The sequence below is a fragment of the Empidonax traillii genome, unplaced genomic scaffold (assembly GCF_003031625.1).
Source record: "Empidonax traillii isolate 1590-97213 ecotype Southwest subspecies unplaced genomic scaffold, ASM303162v1 scaffold1122:size435736, whole genome shotgun sequence".
NCBI lineage: Eukaryota > Metazoa > Chordata > Aves > Passeriformes > Tyrannidae > Empidonax > Empidonax traillii.
The window spans coordinates 382,014-399,806 of record NW_020956315.1 but is presented as its reverse complement, the minus strand read 5'-3'; the positions used below and the strand labels follow the sequence as shown (position 1 = coordinate 399,806).

General features: G+C 40.9%; 1 protein-coding gene across 1 annotated transcript in view; it reads left to right on the top strand.

Moving 5' to 3' along the window:
• The window catches only part of COL4A4 (collagen type IV alpha 4 chain), a 56,081-nt gene that overhangs the window by 29,018 nt on the left and 9,270 nt on the right, over positions 1–17,793 (top strand). The window contains exons 22-43 of the mRNA XM_027905103.1: positions 100–172; positions 1,393–1,499; positions 1,862–2,045; positions 2,576–2,644; positions 3,462–3,566; positions 4,123–4,341; positions 4,755–4,916; positions 5,209–5,379; positions 6,147–6,290; positions 6,643–6,750; positions 7,020–7,198; positions 8,142–8,205; positions 8,706–8,780; positions 8,999–9,106; positions 9,270–9,377; positions 12,890–12,961; positions 13,767–13,895; positions 14,643–14,750; positions 15,251–15,406; positions 15,566–15,664; positions 15,978–15,986; positions 16,997–17,128. Of these exons, the coding sequence (XP_027760904.1) occupies positions 100–172; positions 1,393–1,499; positions 1,862–2,045; positions 2,576–2,644; positions 3,462–3,566; positions 4,123–4,341; positions 4,755–4,916; positions 5,209–5,379; positions 6,147–6,290; positions 6,643–6,750; positions 7,020–7,198; positions 8,142–8,205; positions 8,706–8,780; positions 8,999–9,106; positions 9,270–9,377; positions 12,890–12,961; positions 13,767–13,895; positions 14,643–14,750; positions 15,251–15,406; positions 15,566–15,664; positions 15,978–15,986; positions 16,997–17,128 (2,581 nt within the window). The remainder of the gene's footprint in view (positions 1–99; positions 173–1,392; positions 1,500–1,861; positions 2,046–2,575; positions 2,645–3,461; positions 3,567–4,122; positions 4,342–4,754; positions 4,917–5,208; positions 5,380–6,146; positions 6,291–6,642; positions 6,751–7,019; positions 7,199–8,141; positions 8,206–8,705; positions 8,781–8,998; positions 9,107–9,269; positions 9,378–12,889; positions 12,962–13,766; positions 13,896–14,642; positions 14,751–15,250; positions 15,407–15,565; positions 15,665–15,977; positions 15,987–16,996; positions 17,129–17,793) is intronic.

Below are 17,793 nucleotides of genomic sequence, written 5' to 3'. Positions count from 1 at the left end.
ACCAGGCAAGAGAGAGAGATCTAATTTCCCCCTCAATCCCCACATTTATTCCTTGCTGGAAGTATCTGACAGCTTTTTTTTTTCCTTGTCAATGGTAAGGGGATCCCTGGTTCTGCTGGACAGCACGGTGAAAAAGGAGAGAAGGGTGATCCAGGAAGAGTCAGGATAAAAGGTAACCACACATTTTATCTTTAGCCTTTTTGTTTCCCATACAGTGTTTAGGTAACAGCGTCAGAAAAACATACTCATCTACTCTTGAATAAATTCATTAGTTCATTCATTAGTAAGTTACTGAAAGCTAGAGGGCATGTTTGCCCAAACTGCTTTCTTGGTACCATGTCTTCTCGCTAAACACAAGATCAACACAGCATTTTGTGGTTCTTATTCTATAGTTGAGCCATAAAACAGTTTGAACAGCACATTATTAATGCTAACAAATGATTTTTCATGTCCTGTGATTGATAGCTGGGGTCTTACAGAGGTCTGTACAGCACAGGCTCAGCAGAACACAAATACTGTGAAAACATGCAGAGATACAGAAAATTGTACAGGAGCCACCTCCTGCAGTGTCATATATCAACTTACACCTCAATTTACACCAACAACCTTCTTGGGAAAAACTCTGAGTTTCAATGACTATTCACATTCCTGCCCCTATTTCTAAAAATTACTCTTGACCAGGCATTGAAGAGAAACAATAGGCCACTGGTTGCACAACTGAAATTCTTGTAATTAAACAGATCAAAACCTCTCCACAGTTATGGTTATGATTTGCAAAAGCAAAAGAAACAGAGAGCAATAAATTGCAGCAATCTGAAGGCAAAGCTTAGTGAGAAATGCAAAACTAATTACTCAAACAAAAGATTGTCCATCTTATTGTTTATAAAGAGTTAGCTTAGCTTTGGATGCCTGTGGGGTTTTTTTTACAGATGTTGGAGAGGGGAAAACATTTTCTTTAATTTGCAAAGGATTTCTTGACGCAGTAAAAGTTACATTTTCATAAATGTGAGTGCAAGAGAAATATTGATGCAAATATTCTGCATCATATGAGATTGCTACATCCTGATTTTATTGAAATTAAGAATAAAACTCAGACTGATTTCAGTATTTTAACTCTCTGTGTAGCATGAATAAAAGCCACATTCTTGTGGTGCCTCTGAATGAGTCTTTTACAGAGAGACCAAGTTGTTCCATGAGGTTGGAACTAAAGCCTTCCTAAGTCTAAAATAATTCACCAAGGAAATGGGAATTCAAGGATTGGGAATTATCCTGCAGATGTGATGAGTGGTTAGTCAGCATTTACCTAAGAAGAAATAACCTCCACCTCCCCCCTCCCCCAAAAAATAATTATTGCAAATATTGTACTTCTTTTTCCTTTCATAATATTTTAAGGATTAAAAGGTGAAAGAGGACCTACTGGGGTTCCAGGATTTCCAGGCCAGAGAGGTCTTGATGGCAGAGATGGGGAACTAGGATTGCCTGGGGAAAAGGGAGCCGAGGTATGTTTGGCTTTCCCAGAATTCTCTTCCCTTTCAATTAATGTTATTATCTTATGAAAGGTTATGAAAGTTTTTATCCACTGAAAAATTATTTTCTTGTAAGTATTATTGCTTATTTTGGTGTTTCTGAATATAATTTCTGCATATACTGTGCCCCAATATTATGGGATCAGGGAACAAAAAAATCCACAAAGCCCCTTGTTCCTATTGCCCTTAAATATTTTACAATGCTAACATCATCCACGTAGTCTCTAAATTGTAGAAAGTGGTTTCTCCAGATGATTCTCTAATACACTTTTTCATCATCAAAGAGAGAAGAGAAATTATCTCTTGTTACTTCTTACCAACACGTTTTATTTCAGGGCGACACTGGAGTCTCTCTCCCAGGTGATAAAGGATTCCCTGGGCTCCCAGGACCTCCTGGGGTGAAAGGACAGATAGGATTGCCTGGTTTGGGGTTTCCTGGCCCTCCAGGAGCCAGAGGTAGCCCTGGAGACTTTGGTGATCCTGGTAATGTTGGGCCACCTGGGCCAAAAGGCCAGAAAGGTAATTTTGAGTTTATATTAAGAATGAAATAACAAACATACACGTTTGGTGGCATCCACTACAGTTTCATATGTGCTACATAAAATGTTATCCATTTATAGTGAAGATGTTATTTGTTTATAGGAAAATACAAGTTATATTTAAGGCTTGGTCTGTTTTTTTGCTTATAAAAAGTGCTTAGCCAAGCAAAAACATCTACAGTGATAGTGATATGTATGAACCAGAACCATACATAGAATTGAAATGAAAATATGATTTCTTTCTTGCACTAAAGACAAATTTCCAAGACAAGTAAAATAAAACTAAACCTTTGTCTTTAAAATCTACAACTGCATTACAACAATTTGAAATACAACCAATATTATATAGAAAGCGTTGAAGGAAAATATATTTTAAGATTCTCCATCAAAACTTAAAGAATATGGAAATAACAACGTGCATAAACAGTCACTTCTCATTTGCACATCTAGTTGGTTAGTTCTACAGAAATATTACAGGAAGTGGCCAATTTCTTCTCCCTTTTGCTTCAGGTGACACTGTCTGCATCACATCACCCTACCCTGGAAGTCCAGGTCCCCCAGGTTTTAAAGGTGTTCAAGGTATGTTTATACACTGGGGAATTTTTGATTTTAATTGATATGGAGTTTTAAGTTGCTAATTTATTTTTTTTTTTAAAAAAAGAAGGTATCCTCAAAAGCTCCAGTATTCCACTTTTACTACAGATCCGTGCCTGAAAATGTAAAACTGCAAACACACAGGAGGATACTCCTCTAATAGAATCAAGGGCCAGACAGCTGCAGTTTGCATGATCAAAAGGTGTGCAGGCTGCCTCCATAGAAATAATTAAATGCAGGTAGTTTCAAACTCTGTCCTGCCTCAATTAAAATGCAGGAAAGAGTCTGCAAAACATGCAGATGGCTGGAGTTGGATAAAACCTGGAGTATGTACATCTGGATACTGGGAAAAGATGTGCAAGGCAAAAATACGCTGCAAGTCTGTAATTTCTAAAATTATATTGCTCGTGGCGAGTTGAAATTGAGCCCTAAAATCTGAGTAATTATTACCATTATTTCGACTTTTAAACTTAATTTAAATTCAAATAACTCACCCAGAGACTGGCAAGGCATTTCCTGTGATCGCCTCCAAAGCATTTGAAATTCCTCCGAAAATCCTGATCAGAAGAACTGGAGATAGTGGATTTTCAAGCCCCTTCATGTGGTATTACACAGCTCCCTGACATCAGTATGGTGGGTGGGAACAGCCTTTTATAACACAGCCACGAGGATTTATACAGGGATTGGTGTATTGAGCTCATCTGCACCATTCAAAGTAGATAAATTTTCATGGGATAAAGACACAACACTCAGATCACACATTGGAGCACTCTGCCCATTTATCTGTCTTTTTTATTCCCAGGACCAAAGGGTTTAAAAGGACTCCCTGGGCATCCTGGACCAAACGGCTTTGAAGGGCAAAAAGGCCGTCGAGGCAGACCAGGAGCAGGAATCCCTGGGCCAGAAGGTGAATTGTGCTTATTATTACAACCTGCTGGTCAGGTTGTGATATATAAATGCAAGGAAAGATAGATATACCATGGTAGCACACTGTAGCATAGAATACAGAATAAAATGCAAAGTTCAACATAAGCTAGCGGAACAGGAATCTTTACCAGTATCCCTTTCTTTACTCCAGCTTTGCAAGTGCTGCAATAACCTAAAGTTCAGTGTCCAGAGAGGAAATATTCTCAGAAAACTGGGAACAATTAGTAAAATTTTAGGAAGGGGACTAAACTGGACAAGAGTTACAGCCTTCAAGACAGATGCTGCCCCAAAGAAAACTGCTGTCACTTCCCACGGGATTTACCTCCTTCAATCCTCATGTATCATTAGCTACAAATGAGAAACCTGAAATTTCACGTGTGATGTTATTTTTCTTTGCAAAGTAATAATTTAAATCTAGTTAAATTTGGATTATAGCATTCCACTGCTCGGGGGAAAACAAACAAACAAAGCAACAAACACAAACCCAAACACCTCCTGAATCATGCCCTGTTTGAATTTAAAAATCCTCTCAACAGGCTTTCGAGGCACAGCTGGTGATCCCGGTGACCAGGGGGAAAGAGGATCCACAGTTGATGGTAAAAACGGCCCTCCAGGCCCACCTGGCACAGATGGTCAGAAAGGTCTTCCAGGTGACACCACGTATGGCCCTCCTGGAATCCCGGGAAACAGGGGACTGCCAGGACCCCCTGGAGCACAAGGAGCAAGGGGGAATCCAGGCATTCCTGGGCTTCAAGGTACGGGACAGTTTTTGTGAAACATATATCCATGTTCAAAGGGCAAGATCTGAGGAAAGGTGGTCCTGATTGAGATAAAACTCCCTGTAGGAACACCTGTAGAACTGGCCCCAGTGCTGTGCCCTGGTGCAGACCAGGGAGCTCCCCCCACTCTGCTCCTACTCATCAAAAACTATCACCCTTACCCAGAGATGAGGGTTGAATTCCTTACTGTTCCTCAAATAAAGAAGCTTTCCACACCAGCCAATCCTAAATGACAGGAGAGCATCAACTTTCACAAACTGGAAAAAACAGACGACAAGGAAGACCCTTCAGTAACTGAACATGCACGTTTCAAAATTAAAATGAGGAATTCTGAAGGATGGCGAGGAATGGAGCTAAAACATTCTATAACACTGTTTTTTTCCCCCCAGGACAACCTGGCACCCCAGGATTTCCAGGTGCCAAGGGTTTCAGAGGCCCAGAAGGTGATATAGGAGCACCAGGCTGTCCAGGCTTCCCTGGTCCACCCTGTGTCACGGGCTTACCAGGGCCACCAGGACTCCGAGGTGCCATGGGCCTGCCAGGACCTCAAGGTAGACCACATCCCCACGGGGTTGCCTCACAGCACCAAGCTTTGCACGTATTTTCAGCCAGATTTCATCACATGATATGTCTGTCACTAAAGAAATGAAAGAAAACAAACATTCCAGGTGATAAATCTAGGCAGGGCCAAGACTCCAACATGGTAACAAAGCTTCCAAGTAATTTTGCCATGTTTACTGATATTTGCTGATTTATACCAAGTCTATCACTTTCTGCTTCTTAGATACAATTGCTGAACATTCTCCTGCATTTACATACATAGATTAAAGCTCTTTTTCTCAGGTTTACCAGGCTTTAAAGGCCAGAGGGGAGACAGGGGCCAAGCTGGGCCACCTGGAATCAAAGGTCTGAGAGGTTCTCCAGGCTCACAAGGTCCCCCAGGTCCTCCAGGCTCACGAGGGCTCCCAGGACTGCCAGGCAATAGAGGACCTGCTGGTTTCCCAGGAGAAACAGGTGTGTCCAACATCCTGCAAAGCACCTCATCTGTCACATCTCTTGTAGAGGGAGCTATTTCTGCTGCTGTTAACACTAGGGAGTACTTGGCACCCTCCTTTCTTTCCAGCTTCAAGAATAAGACCCTGCAGCAGGGTCTTATGATAAAATCAAAGGGATGGAAGTAGTTCAGTGCATCTTGGTGCATCCTGGTGCTTCAGTTGTTTGACAGCACTGATCCATTTCCATCTATTATTTCCTACTGTAATGGCTTGTAATATGCTTTAATAAGAGCAATATGTTTAGATGTTGGCCCGTTTAGGAGGCTGGTTAGCAGTGCCTTGGGAGGCAATCCTGAAGGGCAGGGAGGTCCAGAAAGGCTGAATATTCTTCAAGAAGGAAATCTGAAAGACACAGGAACATGTGCTGAAAGACAAGCCACAGGAAAGACGACCAGCACAGCTGAGCAGGGAGCTTTGGCTGGAACTCGGGAAGAAAGGGAGAGTTTATGAAGTTTGGAAGAAGGGACAGGCAACTCAGGAGGACAAGGGTGTCATGAGGTTATGCAGGGAGAAAAGCAGAAGGGCCAAAGCCCAATTATAAGACCTCGAGCTTGCTGCTGCTGTTTGAAATGAGAACGTTTCCATAAATACATTGGCAACAAAAGGAGGGTTAAGGAGAATCTCCATCTTTTATTAAATGAGAGGAGGGAAACACAGTGACAAAGGATGAGGAAAAGACTGAGGTACTTAATGCCTTTTGTAAAACAAAGCATTTCGTGTTACCAGGAAGCAAAGGGATTCAGGGACCCCAAGGATTCCCAGGACTCCCAGGAATACAAGGCACAGAGGGAATCTCCGGTGCAAAAGGCGAAGAAGGAAAAATGGGTCCACCTGGGCCTGGTGGAGAATGTGGGGATGCAGGAACAAAAGGTTTGTGAAATTTGACTTCACTCTGTAGTTATGTTGGTGCTGTGTTAGGAATATATTTACTTTTTATAGGAAAGAGAATAACCATCTGCAAGGTGCAATCACAGGCAGTGCACAATTGCCATCTTTTGTAATCTTTCATAATTCTCCTGATTTAACATCACTTGGGTTACTACTGAATTGACTAAAAAGCAAGAGAAGTGGGATAAATTTTGTTAGCAGTGAGCCTGGTGAAACAACTGAGGACCACATTAGTGTTTGAAGGCTCTCTCTATTAGGAAAGTCACTACTAAAATTAATTTTCAGGACATTTCATTCATGAGATATACTTACATTTCTTATCTTTGGCTCAAAGGTGAAAGGGGGCCTCCAGGAGACAGCGGCTTCATTAACATCCGTTTAGAGAAAGGGCAAATGGGAGACCCAGGGTTTCCTGGTGAGAGTGGATTCAGAGGTGAAAGAGGTAAGGCCATAAAATGAAGCCATGCAGGGACACTTATTCATCTGCTCTAAATCACTGGTTTTCACTGGTAGGGACTGGAGGCTGCAGAAGCAACCAACAACCTTATCATGTTTACAAATTCTTAAAGCAGCAGGATAGTTTCTTTGGACAATTACCCAATACACAGAGTGTGGCCACACACAAAGTGTGAAAGCGTTGCCACGCTCAAAATAAGTGTCAAATAATGGCTTGACTTTATTGGTCATTATCTTGATCTGCAATTATCTTAGGTGAAAAAGGCAATACTGGTTACAGAGGCACCCGAGGATTGCCAGGGAAGAACGGTGTTCCAGGACTGCCAGGTGACCAAGGTGACACCGGAGTGATGGGCTTTCCAGGACCTCTGGGTTTCCCAGGACCAAAAGGCTTTACAGGAATTACAGGTTTTCAAGGAGAACCAGGTGACCAGGTAAACAGAGGGGTAGTGAAATGGCCTAGACTTTGCAGTTATCTCCTATCAAATAGGAGGAAGGGTCCATGAATTGTACTCACCATTAGATCTTCCCTCTCAGAAGAGACTGTCAATATAGCAGGAAATGTAAATTGCCTAATACCTAAATTTTTTGATTACATTTCAGCAGGGACTGTAGTTGGAGTCAGCGCAGGGCCTCTCCCAGCTGCATGTCCTGATTTTGTTCACTTCCTCTTGGTGGAAGTCCAGGCTACATCACACTAAATAGGAGGGAAATGCACCATCAAGTTTTTATCATTATTCCTAAGAACAGCTTGACAGATCATTTACCACAGAGATCATAACGCAGCAGCAGCACAATTAGGAGATTAATATGTAGGTGCTCCTTCATATCCTTCTGTGTGGAGTGGACAAGCCAAGAGACACAGCAAACCAAGTCACCTCTGCCTGTGGGGCCAGTTTGCTCCAGGCAGAACCCAGGCAATTATCAAATTTCTTTGAAGAGGTAATGTGTGGTTTGCTGATTACAGGTCATTATTCAAAAGGGAAAAATAGGGAAATCTTTGCATTTTTATTGTTACATCACAACATATTGCTGATTAATGTTTGTAGTAAATTTTGGGTAACATACAACAATATTTGGTATATTTTTATGGTACCTTTTAAATCAAATTACTCAGGCCATCTGTGGGGATTTAAGCTGTTTGAGCCAAGAATTAGAATGAAGTATAAAAGCACAAATTCAAAATTATTAGCAAGTCTAATCTACAGTTTCTTGGAAGTGTTAGTGGTCAGTGTTAGACGTGTAACAAAGACAACATGCTTTTCTGCTGAGCTTAAGATACAGTTTTGCTAAGAGCACCAAATGCTCTTATAGATTATTCCTGCTACACACAACATATGTCAAACATTTTTTTTTATTTTTTTTTTTTTAAATCAGGGTGAGGTTGGCTTACCAGGAATCCCAGGAAATCCAGGACTGCCTGGGCCCAAAGGATGCAAAGGTAATGAGTTTATACACACAGGCTTTGAAAAGAGCAATATTGTGAGGATGTGTGTGCAATAGATCACAAGGACTCACTAGAAAATTCATTTTCACTTCTGTCCTGTTTTCCTTTAAAACATGAATGTAATTAGAAACAAGTCTGACTTACCTGAAGGCAGAAATTGCATTTCGGTATATCCTGTAACAGTTTGTTCCTTTAAAAGATGATCTTATTAATTTAGAAGATAAATTTGTGTCAAATTTCACTGAGTTTAAAAATTCCATGACAATCAAGTACAAATCCATTCTTATGGATATGAAAAATTTGTCAATATCTATAAGAGAAAAGGCAATCAGGTGAACCGTCATAATTTGCAATTTTCATCCTGTGTTCTCACAGTTCCTTTTCTAGCTGGTAATATCTCTCAGTAAATTTTCTGATCTTACAAACCTGTCCAGCTTTGCTTTTGTGGATGAAAAAGATCCTTGTCTGAAATGGAAGTCCTTGTACCTCCACAGGTGAGAGAGGGGACCCAACTCCTCTGCTTGGTGCCCGTGGTCGGAAAGGGCCACCCGGAGATCCAGGATCAGCAGGTACCTCCGTCTGCTGAAGAAACAATTGCATTTAAGAGCTTGTTTTCTCTAAGTTTTGTTAGCAGAGAGGGAGCTCTGAAGGATTTGAATAAGATTCTCTTTCTTGTCAAGAAACCCTTTGCTGAATTTTATACTTTTTTTAACTTATCGTGAAATGAAGAATGGGAAACTTTTAACAAAGAAATGCTAGATTACTCCCTTTTTTTTTTTCCTTTAAGGGCCCTGTGGATTCCCAGGGGAGAAGGGTTCACCAGGAATCCAAGGACAACCTGGAGGGCCAGGATCCAAGGGTGACCCTGGATATCCAGGAATACCAGGATTACCAGGTAATACCAAAGTTTTAAAAAACAGTGTAATAGCACTGTTGAGGAGGCCCCTCTGTGTAGGAGGCTGGAGAAATCAGAGGTCATGTGAAGGGGTGTATTGAAAGCTAAATCAACAATTTAAAAGATTTGCATATTCACAGATTATTGTTTTTTCCACTCTCAGGGGCTACAGGTCCTCAGGGATTACCAGGAGAACCTGGGGAAAGAGGGAAACGTGGAATTTTGGGACCTCCAGGATTGCAAGGATTACCTGGATTCCAAGGCAGAAAAGGTAAACAGTATCCAGTGGCATTCTAGTGGTGATGTAACAGCACCAAACACAAATACCCTTTTAGGAGGGAAAATGGAAAAGGCCTAACTATGACCATGATTTGAATTCTGTGGTCGTTTAAACTATCAGAAGAATTAAGCCAGTTCCCATCACCTTTGAAAAGTAACATAAATGCTACCTCAGAAAACTGGGATACAATTTAGAAGGGGAAAGGTAGAAACAGTGTCTGGCTCGGCTGGTATCGCAGAACTTAAGAAAAAGAAGTTTGCAGTTAATTCAGTTTTTCACTTTTACTGAAGTTATGCTGTGTTCCACATTTTCACCATGGAGTGCCACTGTTACTCTACAGACCCAGCAGACTGCTGTGGACAGATTTGTCTTATAAACTTGTTTTAACAAATTACGATAAGTTGGTTTTTTCTGTTCATTTTGTTGTGGTGTTGTTTTCTCCCAAAACTGAATTTTGAGGGGTTTAATGTAGAAGTGTTTCCTCCACATCCTAATTTACACTTTTCACAATGATTGAGTTCAGATTGAACAGTAATTCATCCATATGGTTGTTTTTGTTGGAGAACATATTAACTTTTTCTATGATCAGAACTAAAATTTTAAGTCACAGTAATAGTTCATGAAGAAAGTTATCAACTCTGCATCTTCTCTCTGTTATATTGTGCTTCATAACCAGTTCCTGAACAGGAATATTAGTGACCCATATACAGAAATCACAGTAAAGTAACACTTGGACTGTGATAAATGCTTAGAGAGAACAACAGATCCACTTTTTCAAATTCAACCTAAGGAAAAATCAAGAAGGTTTCTTATAAACTACTGAAAGTGGAAATGAAAAATGGAAACCATTTATGATGGCTTGCAGTAAATAAGTGGTGCTGATTTAAAGTGTCGTGACAGATTCCCTGCTGATGCATAATGTGCAAGAGAACATTTCAGTGTTGCAAACAATATTGGCTGTAACAAAGGCAGAGATCTGCAGTGGCAGGGATGTCTGAACTGAGAAGGGTCAAAAAAAACCCCACAAGTGGCTGCTCAAAGGTAACCACACAGACTTACTTACCCATCCCACTGGCTCTCATTTACATGGAAGGCCTTGTGCCTACACAACTTGAGGATTTTTCAAAAATTAGTTAAACGGCATCTACCAAAGCATAATCCCATTTTCTTTATTACAGTAGTTTCACTGGTTAAGGGCTTAGTCTGGCAAGCCTTACTTGTGTGAGTAATCCTTGATGAAGAAAGCAATATTAAGAACATCAGCGGAATTACTTGCAGAAGTAGAAGCTGAGTTGGGCTGTCCAATACCAGAAACAGTAGTTCATGCCTAGGTCAGCCAATTCAGCTGTACCTAGAAATATGGGACTGCAGCAATCCAAAAATCTAGAATTACAAGTGCTGATATTATAATGGATTGTTGGCAAACGTGTCAGAAATTCCCTGGAAAGCGAGTGAACCAAGCCATCAATCTTGCCTGAATGAGCCAAAGATCAAAAAACGTTTGCAGTGGTGACCTGGGGGCCAAAATTAGTTAGGAGTTGGTAATAATTTTAAAATACCACTGTTAAATTCCCCAAATGCGACTCTTACATAAATCTGAAAATGGGAACCTGTTCAAAGCACAAGGAGGCCACAGAAAGCAGGACTTAAACTTAGAATGTCATGAAAAGTTAAAGAACAGTTAATTAAGGGCAAGAAGATATCACAGGTTGGATTACTAGCACCTCACATTACAAAGTGGATTACACAGAGAGTACATTATCAATGTCTTTCAGGTTTTCAAACAATCTTCTGGATTTAAATTTTTCCAGTCTGGTGTTTGCTGCAGGCTGGAATTTTTTCACCTTTCAATCCATCCATTGTTAAATTTTAACTAAAATAATTCAACAGTTCCTCAGGGCAGAGCTATATGATTATAATTTTTGGTGTGCCTGTCAGGAAAAATGAAAAGGCACTTGAGTTCTCTTTCTCAGATGACCCATCTGTGAACTAGGGACCTTTAAATCTGGCAGATGAAGCAGCTGATGAAGGGCATTTGTGTTGCTGTTCCTACAGCAATTTGTCTCTGCCAGATTTGACTAGTTTATGAACTTTTTTAAAAAAATATGTCCATTCACATGTGCTTGAGTAGAGCAATAAACTCTCCCAAGGTTCACTCCCTGGATATACAGCGGATTGTTGTGCTACAGGACATCCTGGGACCGAGCATGGGCACCAGAACACAGAACTGACATATCTTCCATGCCAGGAAGGAGCCAGAGGGGGAAAAGGAGACAAAGATAATTCAGATTTGGGGAAAAAAAACCCCACTGCAACTGGACTGGGAATCCTGCATGACAGGGAGGAGAACAGAGGTGGAACAGGGACAGGAACGGGCACTGACAGTGTTGCTCAACTCATTGACCATCAGTGTCCACTCCAATCTGTCCCTCTCCAGAGCAAGAGGAATCCCCAGTCTGTTCCTCTGCCTGAAACCTCTTTGAAACCCGTGACCAAATGACCCCTCAGTTTTGCCAGATACATTCCTATCACCAGCAGACTGTACATTTCCATATTTAATAATTCATATCTAAAGCTTAAAAACCTATCAAGTGCTGAAGACATGGAGACATTTTTACCCTCCACTGCAAACAGTGAATATAAACTCAGAGTAGTTCAATTTTTTAAAAAAATGGATGAAAAAGTGCCATCTATGTTTTTACTTACTGTTTTAGCAATTTTCAAAAAAGCACAGATTATAAAGCAATAGCTGTACCTGACTAGATTTAAGTCACTGTCATCCAGCGAACCTCACTAGTGACAAAGCTGTTCTGTACACTATCACGTGCCATCATATTGTCTCAATTACAGATTTGTTGTCCTCAAAGACTTTGTGCTGCTCAGTTCAGAAAAATTTCGTACCAGTGTGGTGCAAAAAAATCAGGGTTTTCTGTGTGAAATCTGCAGCACCAGAGAAAAGAAGCCAAGTGAAAATTTCACCTCTTTTTAGTGCAGCTAAATTAAACTGCACTTACATTTTGAACAGAAGCTGTAAAGAAGTTCCAGCTTTACAGGTCCTTTAGATGGTGTCTGCAACCCCATCTCGAGGTCACGAAGGGATAACACAACTAACTTTGGATGAGTTAACCACATGTAACAGTAGCAGCCTAGACACAGACACAACTTAATAAATTAGCCCATATCAAGCTTCCTACTGCTGACTGCAGCATGGAAATACCTGTAGGATTGAAAGGTATGTTTTCTGCTTCGATGTGAATGATTTCATTCTCATTGCTGTTTTCAATTTGTTCCCATTTTCCTTTCCAAAAAGGCTGCACTCAGGTGCAGTGTGATCTCATCTGCAGTTGCCAATAAGAATCAAATTCAGCAAAAACCCCATCTTGATCCAGAATGTGTTGTCAGATAAACAAACAAACAAACAAAAAGGTATAGCTTCTAATTGTGACTTGAAAGGATTATTATTGTGGCATCCAGTCCTGCCTATAATCTACAATACCTTTCAGGTCTTCCTGGACTTCCTGGACTGGATGGCTTAGATGGACTAAAAGGTCAAAAAGGTTCTGCAGGAGCTCCAGGTAAAGAAAGAAAAGAGGAATGTGGAACAGGAAATCTACTCTTAAATGACTGAAGGTGGAAGGAGTGGAGAATGTGATTTTGATGTTTTCCTTGCCCAGAAGATATCATCCAAGCTCAGACCAAACTTCCCAACAGAATCTAATGACACACCTGCAGTCATTTGTGGGGAAAGCTTTCAAACTTCCATTCCTCACACAGTTTTGTTGGAATGGTTCAAGGCTGTTTATAAAATTAAAATGTTCACTGCAGATGATTCAAAGGAGAGCCAAGTCTCCTTTCTTTTTTTTTTTTTTAACATGTAAAAGATGAAGCTAACAAATTAAAAGGAGACTTGTGAAATCCCAGCCCCATTCTTTAATGGGAGTTGTGCCACAAACTTAAGAGGAACCTGGATTTCACTCACACTGATGTATTTGCAGCTTTCAAAATATGCTTTTGAAACATCATTAAAAAAAAACAAACAAAAACACAATGCTTACCATCTATCTACAGTTTAAAAATATATGCTGATAGGTAATTAAATTTAGAACCACGTAAGTAGTTTACATTTCAAGTTACAGACAACAGTGACACAACATAAAATAACCCCTGAAGAAGAGCCTTAAAGCAAAGAGATTGCTTTCTTTGAAAGAGATGAATTAGGGCCAGATTCAACAAAACTCCATCCAGCTTCCAAGAGAGAACCAGAAAAACAGCACTAGGCAACCCTTGCGAGGAGGAACATCTGCAGCTGGTATTGCTATTCTGCACATCTGTATTTGTACTCACTGTAAGCTTCATGTACAAAACTGTTTTCTTATAAAGGTCAAAGTGAAACAGGGCCCCCAGGGTACCCAGGAGAAACTGGACCAAAAGGAGACAGAGGTGAACCTGGATGGCCTGGTGTTTCTATTCCAGGCCCCCCTGGAGAAAGGGGATTCCCAGGATTCCCAGGTAAGAAAAGGTTTTTTCCATAGTGCTGCTTTGCAAAATTGAAATTAAGCTCATACAGGCTCTTACCCTGCTTAAGATGAACATTGTACATACCCTGAAGATTCCCTCCCTAAAAACATTGCTGTTGTAATAATGTGCTGATGATTCCTGAGTAGAGATCCAGAGACCCTGGAATTTCTTGTTTACGATGTTACAGGAGGGAAAAGAATGAAAATAGGAAGTGATGGACTTGGACAGACTCAGGGAACTGCTAGGTAGGGTTGCCTGTTGGAAAGAAATTCCTGAAGGAAAAGAGTGCAGAAGATCTGGTGGTCACAGAACCACAGTAAATCCATCAACTATTGTGATGTAAATGCAAGGTGGAACTGCATCACAGGATTGACACGATTATTTGAGAGCTTTGTGATATGAGAGTTACACAGAAATAGGAAAAAGCAGGCGTTTGAGGAAGGGTCACTGAGAAAGTTCAGAGATTTGAGCATCTGTCCTCTGAGGACACGAAAACGAGGGAGGGTGCATTCTTTAGGTTACTTGGATTTTTATGGGAAGAATTAAGAATTTAAAAAGGTAAATATTTTCACTTTGGCAAGATGGCTTCATTAGCCTGATCACTGGTATGTTTGATATCAAAGTTACCTCCCTGACTTCTCATGTCGGCAGTCTTTGACTTAGCAACTTCTGTCTGTAATCTAAAAAAAAAAATTCAAATAATTCTTTTCTTTTCAAAAAACCCCCATGGTCCTTTAGGTAGAAGAGGACCTGTTGGACCCACTGGACCTATGGGAAGATCTCCTGATAGTGCTTCTCCTGGTCCTCCAGGTGATCAAGGACCACCTGGCTTAGATGGCATCAGAGGTATTAAAATTAAAAATACCAATTTTTATCATGTTAAAAAAAAAAAAAAAAACCCTGAGGCTGCTTGGAATCACAGGGTTACTGTCTGTGGAACGATGTATACAAGTGCACAGGGAATAAAGAAACCCATCAATACCTCAGTGGATACACAGAGGGGAGAACACTGGATGGATCACCAGAGCAAGGACAAAAATACAGATCTCCAGATTAGGCAACGTGGTAATAAAACTATAATATAAAATATAAATATCAAGAAACAGCGTTGCAATGCATGTACCATTAACTTGCTGCCTTTTGCTTCCACAGAACTCAAACAGCTTTGGGAAATAATATTCCTATTATTTTCTTCCTTGGAAAGGCTAATGTTAGTGTTTCCAAAAACATGCAAGGGCTGTCCTACATCCTAGGGGGAAAATACCAAAACAAAAATCAGTGGAACAAGGCTATTTTTAGATGTTTGTCTTTGTACATACATTAAGAATAAAGTTCTATTACCACAGGTCATCCTGGGAATCCTGGGCCTCCTGGAGAGACCATCTTGGTGCGAGGAGATTCAGGTGACGTCGGCGCTCGAGGGGCACCAGGGAATCCTGGCCAGAGAGGACAACAAGGAGCCAGAGGTCCTCCAGGGAACCAAGGAAGAGAAGGCCCAAAGGGTATTATGAGCTCTGCAAAGAGAAAAGTCACGAATTTTAGTTCAGCTCAAGAGCAGGGAGAGGAGAAGAAGAAGTGGGCATTTCTTTCTGGGACGCTCCAGAGTGGAAGTGTCCCAAGCAGCCAGGCTTCATTTTATTTATGTTGGGGTTTATTTCCAGGTCCTATGGGGGTCCATGGCCCACAGGGTCCACCTGGTGCTACAGGACAACCAGGAGACCAAGGTTTTCCAGGAAGACCCGGTCCCAGAGGTCCCACAGGTACTTAAGAACCCACTGCTGCTCATCAGTCAAGTGTAACTGTGACCCTTCTATTCATATATAATCATACTAACATTTACCTGCATACAGACACTTTAAACAAGCTCAGAAAAAAAGCTCACAATTGCCAACTTAATTGATTTCTCATTTGAGTAGTGTAAAAATTTCTGAACTAAGTATTTATTTCTAATGTCACCTCATGCAAGTGATTTCGCTTCTCATTCCATTCTTTACTCTAATTTACATGCCTGCAACTTGTTCCCACCTGCACCACAATGGCCACAATCTGCTTTCCATTTTTCAAACCCTTCAGGTTTCATAGGTAAGTTCATAACTATTGATTATTGTTCTTTTTGTGGGACCTCCCCTCATGTGTAGATAACTCAACTCTTATTAGAAGGTATTTTTGGAGTGGCTGCCAGGAATAGTAGATAATGCTATAATGTCAATGAGAATTATGAAATATCTTGTTTCTAGTTAGAATTGGTGTGGTTTTTTTTGGTTTTCACACAAGATGCTTTTCTAACCAAAGGTTTAGCAAAATCCCAACCCTGGATTACAACAGACACTGAACTCTTCATCTGACTAAACTATGTTCCAAAATGCAAATAGGCAAAAGCTCCCAGTAACTTTCACCAATATAAAATGGGGCTATCCTTATTTTTTTTATATATTATAATTATTTCAAATGGCTATTATGGGCTAGCTTTTTATGGCCTGCTTATTGCAACCAAATAGGCAAAATACTGTCAAATTTTACATGTGCTGAGGTGCTTGCGCTAAAGTTGGGTCAAATTTAGGCTTTAACTCAAATCAGTTGGGGGCATATTAAGAGTAGAACTGTACACCCAATATTTCAAACATGGAATTGTTTAGCTTGGAAAAGATGATCAAATGGAACCATTAAGCCAGCATTGCCAAGTCCACCACTAAACAATGTCCCTAAAGTATCACATCTAAATGTTTTTAAACACCTCCAGGGATGCCCACTTCCCTGGGCAGCCTATTCCAGGGCTTGACAACCCATGAAGAAATATTTCCTAATATCCAATATAAGTCTCCCCTGGTGAAACTCGAGGTGATTTCCTCCTGCCACTGGCCTTGCCCACCTGGGCAAAGCTCACATCAGCTGGCTTATGCTGGCTAATGCTTGCCATGCCTTAAACGCTGCGCTAAAAGACTAAAATTACAAGCAGCGAGACTTAATAATTCCAGATTTTAAGATACCCAAAGTATTATCTTGAGCACCAAGGTCAGCTCACGTTTATGTTGATTTTTCACACGGGAGCCATTCACCACTCCTCCAATTCACCCTCCTGTTACGCATTCCAGGTGACCCTGGGGAGCCAGGAATAGTTGATGATTCGTGCCCTAAAATCCCAGGCCCCCCTGGGGAAGCAGGGCAGAGAGGAGAGGACGGCTCTGCAGGATTACCAGGGCCAATAGGCCACCCTGGACCCCACGGTAAGCTCATGTTTTCCATCTTCCCTTCTCCTGGGCCAGGGAGGGCAAAAGCACCAGGCACTGTTGGGAAAAGACTTCCTCAAATGGTATTTTCCCCTTTTCCCAGCAAACGATAAAGCAATGCCTCCAACCACTCCTATGGTTTAGACATATTTGAAGGATGTATATAAAAATGTAAAAATTTAGCAGTAATGAATCCCAAAGCTCTGATAACCAAAAGTCCTAAAAAGACACTGAAGCCAGAGAGGCAGCTGCAACAGTGCTCTTTATCTGTCAGAAGGTGAAAGCTGCCACAAAAGAAAACTGACCAAGGAGATCTTAAAAAGAAGTGATGGAAAACTGAAACGTTCTTCTGACAGATAAAAAGAAAACAAGGGTGATGCTGGTACTGATGATTCCAACAGAGAGAGCATCTTCATGGAAATAAAGCACAGCCTGTCTGCAGAGTGTCTTGAGTTTAGGTAGTGGGATCCCTCATGTGGGTTTAGGTATTTCCTGCTTGAGAAACTGAAGTTTGTTGTAGTGGCTGCTCTGGACATCCAGTATCTCCAGAGGGAAAATCCATTCTGTTCTCCCAGGAGATTGCTTGCAAGAGTTTCTGTGAAACTGGGGGATACAGTGATACATACCTGCACTGGTTTCATGAAAGAAATAAAGAAATACTT